The sequence below is a fragment of the Aptenodytes patagonicus genome, chromosome 23 (genome assembly GCF_965638725.1).
Source record: "Aptenodytes patagonicus chromosome 23, bAptPat1.pri.cur, whole genome shotgun sequence".
Classification (NCBI taxonomy): Eukaryota; Metazoa; Chordata; class Aves; order Sphenisciformes; family Spheniscidae; genus Aptenodytes; species Aptenodytes patagonicus.
This window is the reverse complement of record NC_134971.1, coordinates 93,281-114,006: the sequence shown is the minus strand read 5'-3', so window position 1 is coordinate 114,006 and position 20,726 is coordinate 93,281. Positions and strand designations below refer to the sequence as shown.

General features: G+C 45.2%; 1 protein-coding gene across 3 annotated transcripts; it reads left to right on the top strand.

Annotated features, from left to right (window-relative positions):
- The first annotated feature begins 1,125 nt into the window (after positions 1-1,125).
- On the top strand, positions 1,126-19,341 carry DDX6 (DEAD-box helicase 6). Of its 3 annotated transcripts, none has more exons than XM_076358681.1 (14): positions 1,126-1,256; positions 3,471-3,934; positions 5,441-5,504; positions 5,981-6,085; positions 7,374-7,503; positions 7,988-8,134; positions 8,378-8,476; positions 9,237-9,355; positions 9,849-9,977; positions 10,310-10,426; positions 11,545-11,608; positions 12,538-12,639; positions 13,439-13,618; positions 14,984-19,341. In XM_076358681.1, the coding sequence occupies exons 2-13, from the start codon at positions 3,735-3,737 to the stop codon at positions 13,612-13,614; spliced, it is 1,452 nt and encodes a 483-aa protein (XP_076214796.1). In that variant the 5' UTR covers positions 1,126-1,256; positions 3,471-3,734; the 3' UTR covers positions 13,615-13,618; positions 14,984-19,341. The 3 variants fall into 3 exon arrangements, with proteins under 3 accessions (XP_076214796.1, XP_076214795.1, XP_076214797.1); XM_076358680.1 differs by having other exon boundaries at positions 1,126-1,259; XM_076358682.1 differs by lacking the exon at positions 1,126-1,256 and adding an exon at positions 2,164-2,182.
- Positions 19,342-20,726: the final 1,385 nt, after the last annotated feature.

Genomic DNA, 20,726 nt, shown 5'->3' with positions numbered 1-20,726 from the left:
GCCAGGCCTGATGGAGATGATTGCACTGTGGCTGGCAGAGGAGGGAACAGCGTGGCATCTTCCTCCCACTGTGCCCCGCAGACCTCTGGTGGCACTAAGGGCAGGCGTGTGCACCTCACCAGCGCTGGCCCTGGGTATGCACTTTGCTGTTGAGGGTAGGGATAAACAATGATCTGACAGACAGCTGTAGATGTGAGAAACTAGGAAAAAAAAGGGCAACGTTGAGGGGAATCAAGTGGGTTTCCCTGTCCCTTTTATACCTATTTTGGAAAAACACTTGAACAAAAATTTGTCTGCAAAAGAGTTTTGGAATTACCAGCATTTTTAGGCTAGAGTTTACAATTACTTTCCTGTTGTGCCTCAGTTTGTCAAAATCCTTGCATAAATAACAGCTCTCTAAAAAGGAACTAATGATTTTCAATCCTTCATGCTCGGCAGCTACGGCTCCTGCGTGCCGCGGGACTTTCTCTTATATTTGTGTCAGCTGCGTTCTAATGCCTAAATCGTGGACTCGCATTGACTTTCCGGGCCTTTTCTCGGGAAACGGGAATGTTTTCGTTAGCTTTGTGACGAGGTCCGAGACGCGTGCTGCTTCCGAGCGGGAGAGAAGTCATCAGTGCTGGTGGTTTCTGCTTTTGTCACTGCTGTCCCCCTCGATTTGAGAGATCCGTAAATAGGTAAAAATGCTGCCATAGCCGCAGGAGCGGATGGAGGCTCTGGCTGGCTCCGCTCGTCAGTATTCATTCTTTTTGCCCCAACCAGGACGGCAGCGGTCCTCACTCCCGGCGAGCACGCCCACCCTGTGCCAGGGACCGGGGGTTCCCACCTGCCGCCAGCGACGGCAGAAAGGCCCTGCGCCCGCGCTCTCCGCAGCGAGCGCGGGGATTGCTTCTCCCTCCTCCGCCCCCCGCTGCCCCCGGGCTCCTCGGCACCGTCGCCGCCGGAGGACCGGCCCCGGGCCCAACGGGGACCGCGCACAGAGCGGAAGCAACGCGCCTCTCCCCGTCCCGCGGCGCGGCGGGCGCGGTCACGTGGCCGGGGGGGATCCCGCGCGGGGCCGGGCGTAGCGCACGCCGGGCGTGAGCGCGTGCGTGCGTACGTGCGTGCGGGGCGGGGCCGGCCTGCCCTGCCGGGAGGGGGAGGGCGCACGGGAGGAAGGAGGAAGCCGCCATCTTGGAGCGTCGAGTCGCCATAACAAGGCACCAAGGGGGAGCGAGAGGATTTTATACCTGGGCGAGGGGGGAGCGCGGCTGGTGGCGGTGAGGACGGGCCAGGGCACCGGGGTGGGCGTGGGCCCGCGGGAGCGGGGCGGGGGAGGCCGCTGCCGCCCGGGCCGGGCCTCGCGGCCTGCGGCGCGCCGCGGGAGCGGCGGGGCCTGAGCGGGGCCTGGCGGCGCCGAGGGGCCGCGGGCGGGGTGGGGGCGGCCGGCCGGGCTGGGCCGGGAGCGGCTGGGCCGCGGAGCTGGCGCGCGGGGCGGGGCCGCGGCGACGCTAGCCGCCGGCCCGAATGGCGGGGCGGCGGGCGGGGGCCGCTCCATTGTTCGCGGGCGGGAGCTGCCGGTGTGGCGCAGCTGCGTTTCGCGGGCGGCGCCGGCTCCGCCGCGAGGCCCGGGGGCCGCGCCGCTCTCTGCCGCGGCGGGGGCGACGCCGCAGTGCGGCCTGGGCTTGCCGGAAACAATGGGCACCGCGGGGGCTCCTGCGGCCGGGCGAGCTGCGTGGCCGCTTTGTGCCGGGGCCGGCTCGGCTCTGCTGAGGCGCGGTGGGGTCGGCTGCCGGCAGAGGCAGGGAAAGGTCTAGCGGCGGCCGCCCTGACCGCCGGCCCGCCTGCCTACGTGGTCTGCGCCTGGAGAGGGGAGTCGTGGTATGGGGGGCCTTTTTTGCGTCGGACCGCCGGCTTGCGAAATGGTGGCGGTTCTCGTCTCGGAACGGGGAGATTTGTTGGGTTCGATGAGGCTGTGCCTTCTCCCTTAATCTCTGTCCTCTTAAAGGGTAGTTACGAGCGAGGGAGGTTAAGGGGCTGAGAGGTTCCGTCTTCCACAATGTCGGAGATCTCGTCGGCGTTGGTATCCGGGTCTTTTAGGCGGCCCTGGCTACTTTTGTGACTCCTCCGGTTTTTACAAAGTTAACGGGCAGGAGAAATCTCTCTTCAAAGATGCCTTGAAACAGTGCTTTCAGTCAGGAAGGTAACTAGCAGAAAAATCCTAGTTCTGCAAACTTCAAAGTTTTGCTGTGAAGCTAGAATTGACACGCTTGGAAACAGCTGGGAGGTCTGGGAAGAGTCTGAATTCTCTTCCCATCCTCCTGAAATGCTCTTGAATGTGCCTTTTATTCACTGGGGAAACGCACCTTTTTTGTGGAGGCCGAAGGTAGGAAGTGGTAGTCTGCTGGTTTTTCCTTTGCATTTTCTGAAGATGCAGATGTGTTGTGATGAGAAATTGTCACAACTACTACTACTTAGTAGTGGTTGCTTTCTGTTGCTTCCGAAAGGTTTCAGACTAGGAGCATCTTGGTTCCCTAATATCATTGTAAGGAGTTTTTCAGCTCTGGTCCGTGCTTACTTTATGTAAGGCGTAGACTTTGTATTATCTCTTTATAGTTTTGCCAACCTTTCTGTAAAATACAGTGTCAATATTAAGTCACGTGTACCAAATGTTATCTTTTGAGTGCAGTATGAGTTGTTACTGACAGCTGGAAGGTAACGTCATGCGGAACACATAAGCAGGAAGCTAGATACTTAGTGTAAATGTATATTACTTACTGCTTCGGTTTAGGCCCGGTCACTTAGACTTAACAAAACAGGAAACTACTGTCAGTTCAGCTTGATGATATCATTAGTTTCGCTATTCTGAGGGGTGTTAAATCAATACCCAATTTAAGAGTTTGAGTAAGCTGGTTGAATTAACTTTTTGGGTTGGAGGAGGGTAAGCTGTTTGTTTGTTTGTTTTTTAATTAAAAAACATCATTTCTATTTCCCTTTCAAAGTGAAAAGGGTAATCAGAGTAACTGATTGGGTTTCATCAGTTCTAACTGGAATGTCCACCTGATACTGTGGTCTTGATTCCTGTCACAAACTTGTGCATGACGTTGTTGCTTAGCATTTCAGGGCTGCTTTGCTGTGTCCCAGAAGTGGGGGAATTTCAAGAACCGGCAAAGCATTTGATATAATTCATGCTTGCTTTATGGGGCTGGGGGGGGGCAGGTAGTATTTTTCAACTACTGGAAGGCTGCTGAAAGTACAGCTGTTTAGAAAATTATCTTGGGTGGCTGAAGGTGGTGGTGGGCGCAGCTCTATAGAACGGGAAAAAAAGTTTGATGCGTGTCTTGATAATTATCACCGAGAAAACAGAAAAGCAAGTACTGTTGTTGCACGCTGCCTGGGAAGAAGCGATTCCTAAAATATAAAGGTAAACTGATGTGACTTACGTAGACAAAAATCCACATACTAATTGTTATCGTCTGCTTCTCTTTCAGATTGAAGCAAGTGAATTCTGATATAACTCAACTTTGTTAGAGGGCTTTTTTTAAAAAAAAGTTGATCCACAGTGCATCAGAGCAAGTTACTACTTTACTTTTGAGTGACTTACAGGTGCTTGCCTGCATTGCAATAAAGGACTCATATATTGAGCAAGACTTATTTATCTCTTCGTTTTGGAGAGTCTAATAAACTGTTATTACAGTTTCTGTACTGACTTTCAAAGTTTTGAAGTCTAAAAAGACATCTTTAAAAATAAAAACATGAGCACGGCCAGAACAGAGAACCCTGTTATAATGGGTCTATCCAGTCAGAATGGGCAGTTGAGAGGCCCTGTAAAACCCAGCGGGGGCCCAGGAGGTGGAGGCACACAAACTCAGCAACAGATGAACCAGCTGAAAAATGCCAACACAATCAATAACGGCACTCAACAGCAAGCACAGAGTATGACCACCGCTATTAAGTAAGTGTTTGTATCGGCTGCCACAAAAGTCACGTTTAAAAGTCACGTATGGGAAAGTGTTCTTGGGTTCCCATTTTAAAAAATTTTCTTCTGTTGTTTTATGGCATTGGCAGTTAGAAGTGTCCTGTGACATGCATTATGAAAAGAAAGCTATATTTCTGTGTGTGAGCTTCTCTCTAACAGTGATCTTTGCAGAGTGTTTGTTGTGAAAATCGAATTTGACGCTTTGCTTTTCAGAACGTGTAGCCGCTTGTCAGAGGTAGCCCACTGAGCAGCAGCATCCTGTTTTCTTTGCTCACTGCGAGTGGTACGAGAGGGAAGTTGGGGAGTGGGAAGGAACTGAACTGAAATTTCAGACGGAGGAGGAAACGCCACCTAGTCTCAGTCCAGTTGTGTATGCTTTTCAGTTGTTTGTTGCAGTTCTTTCTCATGGTGAGAAGTTCTTTAAAGTCGGTTATCTTTTGTCATTGATCTCAAATAGTAGCACTTGCTCTCCTCAGTGTAACGCTCCGGCTTTAGTTCATCAAAGCCTGAGCTGAGATGATAACGGTACCACTGTGATACTCTCCCACCATCAAACTGGTTTTGGAAGTGTGCTAATAAAACGTGAGCGTGCTGGTTGGAAATTCTGAAAGATGTAAAAGACTTGGATGGTACGGTAACACGTTCCTTTCTTTTTTTTTTTTCCCCGTGGTTCCTCCTCCCCCTGAACAACATTCACTTTTACTTTGTTACTCGATTATTTGCGAAGGAAATGCCAGCTGTTGTCAAAGAGTGCGTAATGGAATACTCAGGTTCTTAAAGTTTGCCTAACTCATTTCCCTTCTTTTTTTTTCTTTTTATCGGTTACTCTAGTGAAACCGATGGGTTAAACTCCTCAAAATTCACTCATGACTTCCTGGGATTGGGGAAGAGAAGGACTTACTCTCTTTGGACTTACTCTTACTCCAGTACAGTGGCTTTCGAGGGAGGATGGGTGTCTGAATCTCACTGAGAGCAAAAGACAACATTTGATCAACAAGTGGAGCGTGCGCTTACTTAATTTTCTCCCCAAAAGTGTTTTTTATCTTCTCACGTTACTCACAGATTAAGAATGGATGTTCCCTGGGCAAGAGAATTTTTTTTTTCTTTTAAGTGATGAAATATTCTCGTGTGGATTTATTATCGCCAGTTTCTGTCATATGACTAAGTCAGCGCTCAGTTTTAAATCTGTGTTCTACTGGATTGATTCAGTGCCCTAAAAACGGGACTTGAATCATGACTGGATAAAGACTTCACAAATTCTCTGTGCGCTTGGCAGACTGCTGGTTTTCTGTTTACAGTTTCCTGCCTGTTGCATCCTGCTTAGCTCAGAGAAGACTTGAGCTCATATGTGTAGGTGCTTTTAGCTTTCAGGAGGTGAAAACATTACATGTTCGTCACTGTATCTAAGAACATAAAAATGCAAAATAAAATTATGAAACCAGATTTTTTTTTTCATGTATTTTTATTTTATTTTTGCTATAGACCTGGTGATGACTGGAAGAAGACTTTGAAACTCCCTCCAAAGGATTTGAGAATCAAAACTTCGGTAAGGATGGTTGAATTGTAGGAATAAATATTAAATAAAAGAAGCTGCAGTGGCAAAATATTTGTCCTAAGCAAAGACTCAAAAGCAGTTCAGTTCTTGCTATTTTAAATGAAGAATTAGTTTGTTCTACAGCTGCTCGGGAGAGATGCTTCTCTTGCAAAGCTCGAAAACGGAGTTTACTGTGGCTTTCTTACTTTTTTTTAGTGTTAGGGCATGGGACTGATTGTCGGTGTCTCTTGCAAGGCAGATCGAAAGATGTCCATGTATGTTCACAGTACTGCATTTGGTTGTGAGAAAGCTAATGGTTCCTTCTCCACTGTATGGTATTGCACAGATTAGTGGGAACTCCTGTATAGTAACAGAATGCGCTTTGTGGTCTTCCTGCATAGGTGATCTCTCATTGAGTCAGACCAATCTACAGCTGGTGGGTTGTATGACCTAATCTTATGGATGTGCTTTTTTTTTTGATTATTCAGGACGTGACCTCCACAAAAGGAAACGAGTTTGAAGATTACTGTTTGAAACGGGAGTTGCTGATGGGAATTTTTGAAATGGGCTGGGAAAAACCATCTCCTATTCAGGTTGTTTACAAACAGACTACTTACAAGCAGCGTTTGTTTTTTTTTATAAATTTATCAGAATTCTTATTCATGCTTAAATGTTGGATACCCATGTCGTGATTTGGGAAAACTGGGGTTGTGAACGGTGGAACTTGGTGGCCCTTTGGGGAAGGCGAGAATTTCTAACACCCAACTAAATCACTAAGTCGTGCAGTTGGTGACTTAGAGATGGGATGACTTACGCTTTAGAGACGTTAACTTGGATTTTCCTTTTCACTCTGGAGGCGTTTGTGGGCTAATTCTCTGTTCAGTAACATCCTTCGCATAAGTAGTCCCAGTGAGAACAGGGCTGTTCTGTAAATTTTCCGGAAAACTGAGTTACCGTAGGCTGCATACCTTTAGTTGTTACAAAGATAACTATGGCTTTATCACACTGTCTTGGCTTTTTTTATCGTAAGCACCTGGAAGGAGCATAATGGAGGCTATGGGAGAGAGATTAGTATGTTAGCAAGTTTACTTTTCTGTCCCTCCATCTTGCTTTTACTTTTAAGGCTTGTTCTATTAAGAACTGTTGATGTGTAAACTTCAGGGGGGCAGGGACGTTGAACTCTCTTTTAATTGCTCTTTGGAGGATTATCATTGACACAGCTCTGCCACTTGATCTCCTTAAGGCATGAGAAAGCTACAGCTTTTAGGTGATTTGTCTGCTTTAAAACAGATTCTAGCCATGCCGCCTTTATAAAAGGCTGAGGCTTCTTTAGATGTTGCTGTAAAAGACAGTAAAGTGAAAAATACGTGGGGCCTGTGTTTGAACGGCTGAAGTTTCAAAAGGGAAGTCTGCTGGTTTTATGAGAAGTATATCATAGGAGCGTGCAGGTTTGAATTAACGCAGGCCAAAGTGGTTCTCATGTTAAGATATAGGTGGGTATCTTTTTCCATAGGAGGAGTTTGCTAGTGACTGTCACTGTCTCTTCACTTTTTTTCCCGATTTTTCTTTTTTTTTCCTAATGTGTCAGTATGGGTTTACCATTCCTGTGGTACCTGATCCCTGGTTCTCTTATGACCAGGCAAGATAAGGACTTTTAAGTGGGATATGGGGAGTGGAGCTATTGCTTTGTTGGGGAACTCTTTACTGATAGGCTTAATTCCTTCCTGTTGTGAGTCTGCGATGCTTGCAGTTGCAGTATATTCTGTTCATGAAACAATTGGATTTTGCATGATACTGTTAGCAAGGAGAGTTAAATTTGTCCAGCCTCTTCAGCGAGCGTGGCTTATGATTGCTCATGCACTGTCTGTCATTGCATTTCAGGAGGAGAGCATCCCCATTGCTTTATCTGGTAGGGATATCTTGGCTAGAGCGAAAAACGGAACAGGCAAGAGTGGAGCCTACCTCATTCCTTTACTTGAACGGCTAGACTTAAAGAAGGACAATATACAAGGTCAGTTGAGATGGATCTTACTTAGCTGCAGCCAGGTAATGGTATCGGTCGCTGCGTAGCAGACTTGAATCTAAAACCGGTCGCTGAAATTGAGCAGCGTAGGTTATCTGCTTGTACTTTCAAAGAAAGTTAATGGGGAGTGGTGGAGGGGAGGTGGAATTTTGAAAGTCCCACAGTTGCTTTCAAAAGCTTGAAATGGAAGGTATCTCCTGGACTTTACCGTCTTGCCCTGGAAAAGTGGATTTGGAGTAATAAGCAAGCGTGCTGGCTGGGGGACTCGTGTGGAGGGAATGTCAAGGGATGGAGAACCCTTGCACGGAATTTGCCTTGTTGTAAGCAGTTTCTAGGTCTTGTTCAGGATATCCAGAGTGGAACTCCAAAACCATAGAAGTATCGCTTTCATAAAGTCTCTGTCTCCTCTAAGGATTAGTATTTAAGATACAGTGTGTTACTAGTAACTCACACTGACGCTTTTAACTTTCAGCAATGGTGATCGTTCCCACCCGTGAACTAGCCCTGCAGGTCAGTCAAATCTGTATCCAAGTCAGCAAACACATGGGAGGTGCCAAAGTGATGGCAACAACGGGAGGAACCAATTTGCGAGATGACATAATGAGGCTTGATGATACAGGTCGGAGCGCTTTTGCTACACTATAGTTGCTGTTTGTTCGAGGCTTGTACAGTGTGGCAGTGGAATTTCTGCTGCTTGTTGTTTGCCTGTTACAGAACAGACTACAGTATGTCTTGTTCGCTGTTCGTATGCTGTCATTATTCTCTCAAACTGTTCGTATGAAACGTGGCCATGAATGCCGGAAACGCTGTTTTATAGTCGCCTTAACGGATTTTTTTTTTTTTTGCTCTTCTAACCTTACAGTGCATGTGGTGATAGCTACCCCTGGGAGAATTCTCGATCTCATCAAGAAAGGAGTAGCAAAAGTTGAGCATGTCCAGATGATAGTATTGGATGAGGCAAGTTGCTCCCGTTAAACGTTTTGGGATTTTAACACCAAGTTAAAGCAATGATGTGTCTCGGCGAGTCTCCTCCTTATGCACAGCAACAAATCAAACTTGGCTTAGAGACACTGTAAGGTTATAGCTCCTCCATTTCTCAGTATTTTTGAGAAGGTATTTTGGCAGAAGAATTTTTCTGCACGTGAATCTTTTAAGAAAACAACCTAGGAAGATTTGCCTTTCCTGTCGTCTTTGCTATTCCTGAAGAATAGATTAACAGTCTATTCTGAAACGAAGGAATGCATTTCATTTGGTTTCAGTTTATAATGAGCGAGCTGTGCTTACCACGTAATTGTATGTAAAACTGATTGATGAACGTCCAATAGCGTACAGGCTTCTGAGTGAGAGGTTGAGAAAATAGTTGTGTGAAAGCTCTTGGACTCTGATAGGAACCCTGATAACTGTTTTCAATTTAGATTCCATTTATTTTTCCTGAATTTGATGCTGTTTAAATCAAAGTGCTGAAAACTAGGAGAGGGTAAACTTCCTTTTACTGATGAATCCTGTCTCCAGCAGCTAAATCGCACATCTTTTGGGGCATGATATGTGCTCCAAAGGGGATGGTCCCATCATAAGTGCAGGGAGAATGCTCCTGGTGTTTTATTTGGGTCCCGTGTCCCGTCTCTGTCCCCTCCTCTCCCCACAATGCGGTAATACCGGAAGACTGAAATCTTGCCCCATTGATTTAACTTACTCTTTATTACTTCCGTTGTTACAGGCAGATAAGTTGCTGTCTCAAGATTTTGTTCAAATAATGGAAGACATTATTCTCACGCTACCTAAAAACAGACAGATTTTGCTCTACTCGGCCACTTTCCCTTTGAGCGTACAGAAGTTCATGGTGAGTGCAGGTGTATTGGTATATGTGTGACGGTGGTGACATTGCACGTGAAGTGTGTGAATGAGTGGTGCGTGGCTGTTAGTGCTTGGTTTTTTTAATGCATGCAGACTTCACTGTTTAATCTAAGTCAGCCTAAATCTAGGACAGAAGCTTGAAAATAACTTCTGACCCGCAATAGCATTAGCGGGAAAGCTAGGTACGCACAGTTCTTGCCTCTAAGGTACTGTTTTCCACTTTGTACGCTAGTTACGGGCCATCTGCACTGATTTGCTTCCAGAGGGTGCTTCTGTTCGGCCTGCTCGGTCGCCTTGGATTTATAAGTAATCCTTTGTGAAATTTTACCCACCCTGTCTGTTTTGTGTATAGCATGAAGAGTGAGTGGCTAGGTAGTGTGTCCTTGCCGTGGAGGAAGTTAAATGTGCCAGAGGGTAGGAAGTACTTATGTTGTTTTGCATGTAGATACGCCCGCTTTATCCTTATCTTTATTTTTCAGAATTCCCATTTGCAGAAACCCTACGAGATAAATCTGATGGAGGAGCTGACCTTGAAGGGAGTTACCCAGTACTATGCCTACGTAACTGAGCGTCAGAAAGTACACTGCCTCAATACGCTGTTTTCCAGGGTAAGCAATAGGGCTGGGTCAAGAACATAGAGAAGCTTTTTTTTCCTTTCGGAACCAAGAATAAGAGTGAGGGTGGCAAAGACGGCTTAACGACACTTTTCCCTTGTCGAAATGTGCTATTTAGCTGAAGCTAGAAATGCGTGCTTCTTATCCTGCACCTTTGTGTTACAGAACTTTGTTAATTTTTTCCCCTCTTGTACAAAAATGTATACTGTGTAAATTAACAGCAGCATACCTGTTTTGCTGTCTTTCTAGAAGGGATTTAGACTTCTGTCTTGGATCGTTTGTTAGTAAAATGCTGCATTTACTGAGCACGCTACTTATATGTTCAGCTCCAGATTAACCAGTCGATCATTTTCTGCAACTCCTCTCAACGGGTTGAATTGCTAGCCAAAAAGATCTCCCAGCTGGGCTATTCCTGCTTCTATATCCATGCTAAAATGAGGCAGGTGAGTATGAAGTCTACAGCAGTTTATTCCACCGCCCCGAGATTTACTGCATAGCTGAATTAAGTCTCGTGCTTGCTTTAAATTTGCACGTTCTTTGGAAACTGAGACATGTATTGCTTTGCTATCGATTTGTTTTTAGACTCCCCTGCCCCCAAACCTCTTTCCAGACTGTTCAGTGCAGCTGGTCAGTTGGTATTCAGGAGTACTTCAGGTCAGGTTAATTAGTCCAGTGTAAGCACAGACCGTGGCCAGAAGGCAGAGCTCCTATTGCTGCTGCCTTGCTTTTGCCAGCATGGGGAGCCGTGGTAGACCACACAGTGTAACTGACACAGATGAAAATGAGCCTGATTTAAAACAAATGACAAAAACTCCAATACTCGGCCGATGGAGTACCCTGCGTAGCTTTTGCAAACAGTACCTCTTGCGCTGTGACTGCAGGGGAATCAGAAGTCGGGGAGGTGGCTTTGCTCAAACCTCTTGGCGAAAGCCACGACTGGCGTATGGCGACAGCACCTGTGGCCTTGGTGTAGACGATCAAAGCGGCATTGGCATTTTTCCTGGTGCAGAGGTTTCTGTTAATTGTACGTTAGTCACATCCCCTCGAGCTTCATGCTCGTAATTTCCTTGTTTTCCGCAAGTGTACTAAAAGGTGTCAGAAGGTTGAAGTGACACTTGTAAAACAGTAGTACTTTGAAATATTTTTTTCATTTGGTATGTAAGCTAGAATAAATCCAAATGAAAGCTTTAGAGGAAACTTAGCTTGCTGTCCATGGAACTGACAGGTAATGCTGATGTTTGCTGGGCCATAGGCAGACCAGTAATTAATTAAGCAGAAAGAGAAGTGGTGTCGGTATGGAGAACAGAGCGAGATGCAAACGGGGTTCTGATTCAGATGGGGGGCCTCTCTGGTAAGTTCTTTAGAATATATGGGTAAGAAGTGCTAAAAAATATGTACTAGCAGCTTTGTTTGACTCAACTGTTCTCTAAAGATGAGGGGGAGGAATTCACGTGATTGAAGTTCAGTGTTGGTAACTTGAATATACCTGAAAGCCACAGCTGTTTGTTTTTTTGTTTTGCTTTGTGTATGTGTATATATATATTTATATTTATATTTCCAGGAGCACCGCAATCGTGTATTCCACGATTTCCGAAATGGCTTATGCCGCAATCTTGTTTGCACTGGTAAGAGTTCCTAAACGTTTTCCTGTTTCTAAAGGTTGTGATAGAAGGCGGATTAGCCATTAGCCCAGGTATAACAGATCACTTGATTTGTAATAAAACAAAACATACTGTTTTGTTTTAAGGTGTCTTTGCCAAGCCTGCATGCTGCAGGGCACAGCACTCCTCCTTTAGGCACGTAGATTTTTGTCTTTTGTGACAAACCGTGAAGGTGCAACTTGCTAACAAGTCGTTTTACTGTGACAGTATTTTCTGCACTAGTTGTTTTCTGTATGTTTTCACATGTGAGTACTCTATGGCCCAAAAACTCAGAAGCTTTATGAAATATCGGTATAACTGTGGCTAGGATCACCCGAGTAACTTTTGCCGATTCTTTAAATGTTTATAGCTCGTCTTTTCTAAATACCTTTATAGTTTGGATTGGCCTGTGTAAGATCAGAGTTCTCCATTGTGCGGCCTGTTTGGGCAGTACCGTGGCAGTGTCTGCCAATCACTACCTGTGTCTGGGTTGTCTTAACAAAAATTGCTAGAAGGGGAATAAAAATAGTTGAGCTAGTGGGATGCAGTTCAGATCTCAAGTCTGTTGTGACATTGGCGATGCACAACCGTGTACGAGGAGATACTTGTGTAAGAAGACCTGCTCAGAAATAGTCTAACATGGAAAAAACTAGCTTTGTGCTAGTTACTTTTTCGGCATAGATGTGCAGATCTGGTGTTTTGGTCATTCTTCTTGTGTTACTCATGTATAATGGATAAAGAGCAAGAAGAAGCCATAACAGAATTGTCTGTAAACTGTCTTTGATACAAGGGAAGCTTATATCTGGAAGCTAGCGCGAGCCAATGTTAATCACTGTTAATCTTTCCACCCTAAATACTGTCAGCATTTGATCTCACTGAAATTAACTTTCTTCGTGACCTGGATTGTCTTTCAGATCTGTTTACCCGAGGTATTGATATTCAAGCTGTGAATGTGGTGATAAACTTTGATTTCCCAAAGCTGGCAGAGACTTATCTCCATCGTATTGGCAGATCAGGTGAGAGGAAAAACATCTTTTAGGTACATCTTTGCTGATGGCTGTGATGTTTCTTAGGCTTAAATTGGCTTCTGGTTTTTATTACTGTATCTGAGAATTATTTTAGGTAGCTTTGATTTTTCTGACAGATTTAGTTTTGGGTATCATCTCAGATGGTTATCCTCACAAATATGTGAATAAAGGGCTGTTCTCTTGAAACTGGCCTGAACAGCCTAATGAGAAAAGGAGAGGGGAAAAAAAAAATTAAAAAAAAAAAATCCTTTTTTGTTTTAATCTCAGGAGGCTTACTGATGCTTCTCTTTGTGGTTTGGGAAAATTCTATACTGCAAACTCAGTTTCTGTGGTGTCTTAAGCATAGTTTTCTTCTGCATGTGCTCCAAGGTATGTTTCTAATGTCTGGACATCAGCAAAATACACCCTTAAGAAAGGCAGTGAACAAAGGAACTCAGTGTACTTGAACTTTGTAGTTCAGACTTGCTCGAGAACTCTGTTACTGAAGAAGGGCTGGACGTGCATAATTCAGTAGTGGAAGACTTTCCGTTGGTAAATAATGAGGAGGTTTGGTCAGAGCATTTCGAACCTCCTGGGTTTTCTTACACCTATAGCAGTACAAAACTCCTTACCAAAAACAGATGTGAAAGTTGTAGAGACCTGTCGTGGGGTCTGGATTTGCTTTCATCCTCAGAGAATGCTGTTGTTAACTCAAGAGTCTGCAGGCTTTTTCAGTCAGCCTTCTATTACTCGGTTCAGTCGGGTTTTTTCTTTTTTTTTTTCTTTTTTTTTCTTTTTTTTTGTCAAGGTCGCTTTGGTCATCTCGGCCTGGCCATCAACTTGATCACCTATGATGATCGATTCAACCTGAAAAGTATTGAGGAGCAGTTGGGAACTGAAATTAAACCCATACCAAGCAACATTGACAAGAGCCTGTATGTGGCAGAATACCACAGCGAACCTGTAGAAGATGAGAAACAGTAAACATGTGCGTATGTAAATGCCTTCCTGAATGGGGAAGTGGTGTTGGATGAAAGAAGAGCTGATGTGTGAATGTTACCACAGGGGAAGAGGGAAACTGATGTGCTGAAAAGGCTCTGAATGTGAAAACAAGGATTTGAAATAGACTGTCAGTGCAAGGAGTTCTGTGGATGTGCTGAAGCTGAGAGGGGAGGATGAGTCATTTTTAGTTTTTCTAATGGAACTGCTGACCGTATGCTAAGGAGACCAACAATGGGGGAAAAGGGGGAGTGGGGAATGGTGTTTGGCGAGGCCAAGATGGCTACTAGTAGCCTAAGGAATTCTTTCTGTACTGCTCAGCTAAAATGAGAAGTTGGTGAGGGGCAGAGAGGAAGGTGGTCCTCAAAAAGGTGAGGAGAGAAAACAGATAGCTTTGAGAACAGAGCGCCAAAAGAGCCTGAGCACCTCACCAGTTAGGAGGAACAGGTTCAAGTTAAAGGTGCTGCATCTTTTGCATCCTTTGGTTCACGGAACTCTTGCAAGTAGACGAAGTAGGTAGCAGAGCTGTAATTCATCTTTGCTGCCACTCGAGGTCGTCTACATAGCTTTAAAAAAAAATGAGGTTTCACTGTCGGAGACTCCTAAGTGTGCCCTTTCTGATCATTGTCTGAGGAAAAACTGCTGAACCAAGTCTTTTATAAGAAGAAAACTTGCCCTGGATTGCAGTCGAGCAAAAGAGCTACAGGATGATGTTTGCTCTGGTTCTAGTTGAGATGCTATATTGTGCAAGGTCAGACACCATACAGTTTGGGTTGGAAATTGTTCGTTCGGGTACTCTTCTTAGAGATCGTGAATTAGAGAGTCCCAGTGAAGCTGCTGAAATTATTCTCGGGTGACAAAAAAAAAAAGCAGCCATAGAAGCAGACTGCTAGATAGTGTTAAAACGAACCTATGTCCCTTCTTTGAAATCATTTGAGGATAGCCCTAGCCAGTCATGCCAAGCTGACTTGCAGCCTCTGCTTTGCTGGCTGAGCTTTCTCTGTGTTTTATAAATGAGTAAAAACAAAACAAAACAAAAAAAACCCACACCAGGTAGTGAACTTGGAAAAGGCTCTTGGGTGGCTTCCTTAAGGGGCATGCTGCAAGCTTGCCCGAGGACTGTTTGACGTTTCCTAAAGGACAAGAAACCAGTAGGTAGTTGTGCTCCATGAGTATAGGAGGGCGTTAGCAGCACCTCTTTCTGCAAAGCTGTGGTTGAGGTTGAGCTGTTCCAAATGCCCTGTGCTTTTCCAGAGCTGCTACATAGTGTGATTCATTACTGATGTTCTGGTTTTGCATAGAAGTGATTTAACTGTGGGTGTTGTGGTTGTTTTTCTGGTTTGTGTTTTTTTAGGCTTTGATTACACATGCCAGAAGGTGAAGCCCTTTGATCCAGATCTGTGACACATCGTTTCTTTGGGGATACCCTTCTCTTTGTGGGTTTTTCTTCGTCTTTTCATTTCGGAACTATGAAGACTAAAGAGCTCGGCCTTTTTTTCTTTTTAAATTTGGCAGCAAGGAAGAAAGAAGATAAAAGGAGGAATGTCTTTTTGTTTTTCCACTTGTTTGCACTGTGTGCTGATTGAACATTAGTTGCACTAACTGCTGGTTTTAAATTTTTTTTTTCTTTGGGTGGGAGGGGCAGCAAGGGAAGAAGAGAAACCCTGAAAAGAGAAGAATCTTGATGAACACGAGCTTGTCTGCTATTTCAAATTCTTCAACCACCGACTGAGTGCATTTCAACTTCTCCCTGGTTACTCATCTGTTTTTAAGCTAAAGAGCTTGTTACTTATTCGTGCAAAGTGCCTTATGCTATGAGACCATTCAGAATATCACCTTTCCGATACAGCCCAAGGAATCGACAGCCGTTTTTGGTTTCAGGTCAAAGTTCCCCTCTCTTCCCCCTCTCCTCCTCCCCAAGTACTCAAGCCCAGGGCTGGGAGGTGAAACGTATTGGTAATACTACTTTTTTCTTCAACTTTTTTTTTTTTTAATTGGAGGAGTTGATATGCATCTGCAGTTCACCCACACTGTAAATACCTGTATTTAAAATGAAACCAACTTAAAATCTGGGCTGATTAGGTGCAGCATCATAGCTCCAGAAGGAAAGAGTAGCCTGTCATCCTTTGCAGGAGCCATAAGAAAAGCCCTATGCTCTAGCAGAACACTAAAGACTGGTTTCCGTAAGAGTCTCCATCAGTAGCTACAGCACTTGTTACGTAGACTTGTTTCAGAGCCATGGCCCTCTTTCCTCTGGTGCAGTGTGTCCCATAGAAAATCAGATGTGTATATTGTACAAACTTTGTAAATATGATTTTTTTTTTCTTCCGTTTGGGTTCATATATAACTTTTTCTTTTGTGATGAAGGTTGCTGGGGTTAAAGGGATTAGACTGATTATGGGAGCAGCTAAAGATGAGAGGGGCTCAGTTTTCTGCAACACTAACCAATGAGAAGTGCTCTGACTGCCGTGAAGAGCAGGCCTCTACAAGCGTTCCTTGTCAGGGTGGGTTTGCTCTGGTGCTAGCAACACTGTCTGGTACCGCTCGTGTGGAAGAGATCACTTGTGGGGCTGCGAGGCCTCAAAATCTGTAGCTCAGCCTGTTGGGAGATGCTCTTTGATTTCCCCCTTAGAAACTTCAGGAACTTGACAAGCTCTGAAGGGGGCCATGACCTGTGTTCCACCATGGCGTGAGGGGAATCCGGTGGGTGTCGGTGTGGCTGAGCAGTATATGCATAAGGCGTGGATTTGGGTTTAATAGAAACCGTAGAAAACCAATTTACGTGCATAAACTGACAGTTCTGGAGCTTTGTGGGATTGATTCACTTCCCGCAGCGTTGTGCATTTTCTGCCCAGAGCGGCCTCTATACAGACTTGTGAGCAGGTAAGGGCAAACCCCTGTTAATGTCAGAAGCTGCAGAAAGCTGCTTGCCATCTCCTCTGTTTTGGCATGAACTGTCTGTCATTTTGCATTGTATATTGCTGAAAAGTGCTTTCTGGTCGAGTAGTGTTGCTTTAAATTGTGCCCCTCCCAACATGCTTGATGTTTGGCCTGATCTACAGGCAAAAGGAGTGAGACAAATCAAAAACCGTACTCTTTTTAAATTCCCTTTTAGCCTGTTCACCAACACCGTCAGGAGGCACCTGGGTGAATGCAGTCCCTTGTGCTCAGTCGTTTATTGCGTATACAGACGCTGCACTCGCACCACGCTTGCTTACCTTTGAGGCAGGAATTAATTGTCTTAATTTCTCCCTGTTTTGACCCTTTTTCTTCTTTTAAATTCAAGTAAAATTGTTTGGAACTACAAGGTGGACTTACCCATCCGTTTCCTCAAGGATCCTAAATAGAAGCCAGGTGCCTCCTGACAACAACTTTACAAGATGGAAAGGTTTTTGTGTTTGGGATTTTTTTTTTTTTCTTTTTGTCAGCAGTGACTCCGTAATTGTAGCAAATGCTGCACTAGAGTACAAACTCAAGAGCTTGGTCACAGACACTCTGTGAGCCACACAGCTTACATCTGACTGGCAGGTACTAAATGTAAACAATTTTGGGGTGCTTTCTGGGGGTGGGGGGTGGGAGTTTGTGGGTGGTAACTTTGACCAAAAGTAAAATCTTGCTCTTGTACTGCAGCCAGCTTACGATTTTCCAGAGAGACGCAAGAGGGATCATTTTAGTGCAACAAAGACGTGAAAAATGTAAATAAAAGTTTTGTATCTTACCAGGGCATGCACGTGTAACAAGAACAGGATAGCGATGTCGAGTCAGACGTGCGTGCTCTGCTTGGATTTGTGGTAGGTTAGCCTGGTGCCATGCGTTGATGGTCCCTCTTGAAGCACAGAACTGTTGAAAGTATTACTTTAAACTTGGCCTCTAATTGAGGATTGGCACTTACCTAAACTATCAGGGGCACCATTTTTAGGTGGCTTCTTGTCAAGAAGGAAGCAGCCTATTTTTGGTGCTAGTAGGCTATCTCTAACAGATGCGATCTTGCAAATGGAAAGATGCTCCAAAGGACTAGGATCATCCTAGGTTTTTTTTTGGGTTTTGGGTTTGTTTTGGTTTGGGTTTTTTTTTATTTCGTTTTGGGGGTGGGGTTTTTTTGGTTGTTTTTTTCCCTAACCAGGAGGAAGGAGTCTGTATAAATCTTGGCTTCCTGAGATTCCTTGCAAGCTCCTGTTTTTGCTGGTCACGTACCAGCCTTTACATTTCTGCATTAGTTGGAGCCTTCAGTGATGAGCCCTAGGTCAAATACTTCCTCTGACAAAGATGACGTGACTGAGAATCTGATGTATTCTGCACTTTTCCTCTCGCCTGGAAGTCTAAAAGCGTCACTCCATGAATCTGATGAAATGGAGCTTCACAGCTGGGTGAAGTGGCTGTGAAGAGGGTGACGCCAATCTTCAGATGGCTTACTGGAGAGAAACTACAGGCTGGTCTCTGGGTGTGCGCCGTCGGGAGTGCACAACAGCTGCTGGAGGGCTTTTCCCAAAGGGAGGGGGGTGGGTTGGTCTTAAGTACGTTTCAATTTCCAGAATGAGATGGGAGCATCTTTCCTTTGCCCTCTGTGACTTTTTTTGTGGGTAAGAACAGGGAAGCTCAACATGAATTCATGTTGTGTACATGTTGGTATCAAATCATCTCATTCTGATCTTTTGTTCTTTATTTTTACTTGGGATGGGGGAGGGTGTCTGCTCCAAGGATTTAAAAATGCTTCACACCCTTGGGTTTTTTTGGTTTTTTTGTTTTTTTTTGTTTTGGGTTGGTTTTTTTTTTTTCCAAATGACTGATAGGACACAAACCTGAGCAGACGGCTGTCCTGCTTCGGTTTCTGTTCTAGAGGTTACGGAGATGCCATGCCGCGTCTCCCGAGCTGCCGTTGCGGTGGTTCTTGTCCCGGTGCTGGACTTTGTCATGCCACTGGGGCTGAGCAGCTGTGGCTTTCTGAGGACGGAGTTAATTTTGTTCCCAGGAACTCCAGCGGTACGGCCGCCATAGTAAAGGTTGGGCAACAGTAGTCCATCCGGGGAGTTTTCCGTTCGCTGTGAACTTCTGGGCCATCTTTTGTGAATCACAGTTTATCTTTGTAATAAACCCGGTCTCTGGACCAAAGAGCATGCATCCAATCTTCAAAATGAGGCTTTGGCAGATTATCACACAGGTTTTGCTCAGTTCACCGTTGTGTTGCTAAAATGTCCCTACGTGGAAGCATTGTTAAATTCTGCTGTAGACAAGTTAGGGAAGGGTAAGAAGGGGTGGGGGGAGGGATGGGTTTATTAAGATACAGCCTCGCTGTATTTTAACCAATAATTACGGGGAAGGGGTGTCAGGAGAAGAAAATAGTCGCTGTTCCCTTTATTGAAAGAAACTGGAACTTTTATTTCAAGAAAAGAAATTATTTGCAGTTCGGGTGGAATGTCATAATCCACTGGTCCCTAGTCAAGAGGTTGGTATTCTTACTGTTAACCAGCAAACAACACGGACTAGTCCTTGAAAACAGTCAGGGGAGGGAGGGGAAAATTGGCTTTCTGTTAAATCGGTAATTGGCAAACTCTCCAGCGGAGCTCAGATTTTGTTGAGAATGTATTTTCTCTGGCTGTATGTGCGTCGCAGCACTGACTTGTGAAGAGCTTCATGAGTTCTGAGTGCACAAAAGATGAATGGTAAAATCCTGATTTTGTTGATTAAACTCAATAAAAGCTCCCTGGAACTCCAGTTTGGTCTCGTTCGTTCCTTCAGCTGCGCTGAGTGAAAAGCATGCTGATCTCTTTACTGGCACACGTTGGACACTCGCAACGAGCTTTGGGGAGAAGCCTCGAGGAGTCAAGCTTGATAAACAGAAAGGCGCTCTGCCTTCAAGAGGGACGTGCAGCTGCAGGAGGCATTCTCTTTCCATGCAGGCCTTCCAGCCGAGGTGGCATGTGCTCTTCCAGGGTCCGGTGCTCCGCGGTCTGAACTAGATGAGTAGACTTTACCTAGTGTCTGGTTGCAGTGCCAAATTAGCCCTGACTTTGCCAGTGAGAGTTTCTGTAAGGGACCAGAGCGGCACTGCAGAAGTCTGCTGGGGCTGTATCTTTACAGCTTTCGTCAAGAGTCACCCCTGAGCTCTGCCTTGCTGGCGGCTTGCGCTCCAGGAAACCTCTCGTGTGTGCTGTGGCTCTGGTCACGTTCATTCACGGGCAGGACAGCTGTGTGAGTTTCTCTTCCACAGGTAAACAGAGGGCGTGGGATGCGACAGGCTCTTCTGAGCAGAGTGACTTGTGGTCTCAGCTGAAGTACCTGTGAAAGGTGCACTGCTTTTTCTCGCATCTAAGGGAAGGCTGCTGCTATGCATCGGTATATATGTTAATACTATATTCCCGCCCCACGGGCAGTTCTCTTCTTGCAACCAGAGTAGCTGAGTGCCATCAGCAGTTAAAACAAAGGAGCGAGGTAAAAACTATCTGGGTCTCCTTGTGTAAGAGGCCTTATGAAACATACCTGGTGCATACAGCTGAAGCGCAGTGTGAAAATTTCAGGGCAAATGTCAAAAGCAAGACTGCAGCTTTTCATCAGCGAGCTCTTTTAAGTCATTGGGTGGGGGAAAAGGGTTGTCCTATTCAAAGTGCTGCTTGAACCTTAAGCTGGCAGCACTGCGAAAGCGCTGAAAATAGCTTGTAAGCTGTGACCAAGGCTACGTGACAGGGAGTGGTGTGAGACCTTCCTGAAACTGGAACTCCCTGGCTGCTGTCTGAAAACCTCTCGGGTAATTGTCTGGCATAAACACAGCATTAATTGTTAATTAGGTATTCAGTAGATCCTGGAGTTCTTCTGTCTGTTGGATTCTTTAGCTGGAGCTGGCCTGGTTTGCAGTAGCTGCGCTCGAGCGGCATGCAGGCTTGCGTAAAACCCAAGACATTTTCTCTTCTCTACTGGTCAGTGAAGAAAAGGGAATGAAGACTGGAAAGAAAGTAATTATGAAGAACAGTGACTGTTGCAGATGGCTATGCTGTCACCTGCTCTCAGTCAAAAATTCCGTAGACCAGAGCACAGGTGAGCCCCTGAAATCTGCTCAAATGAAAGTCTAACAATAAGTACTTTTAGTCCAGTTTAGAAGTATA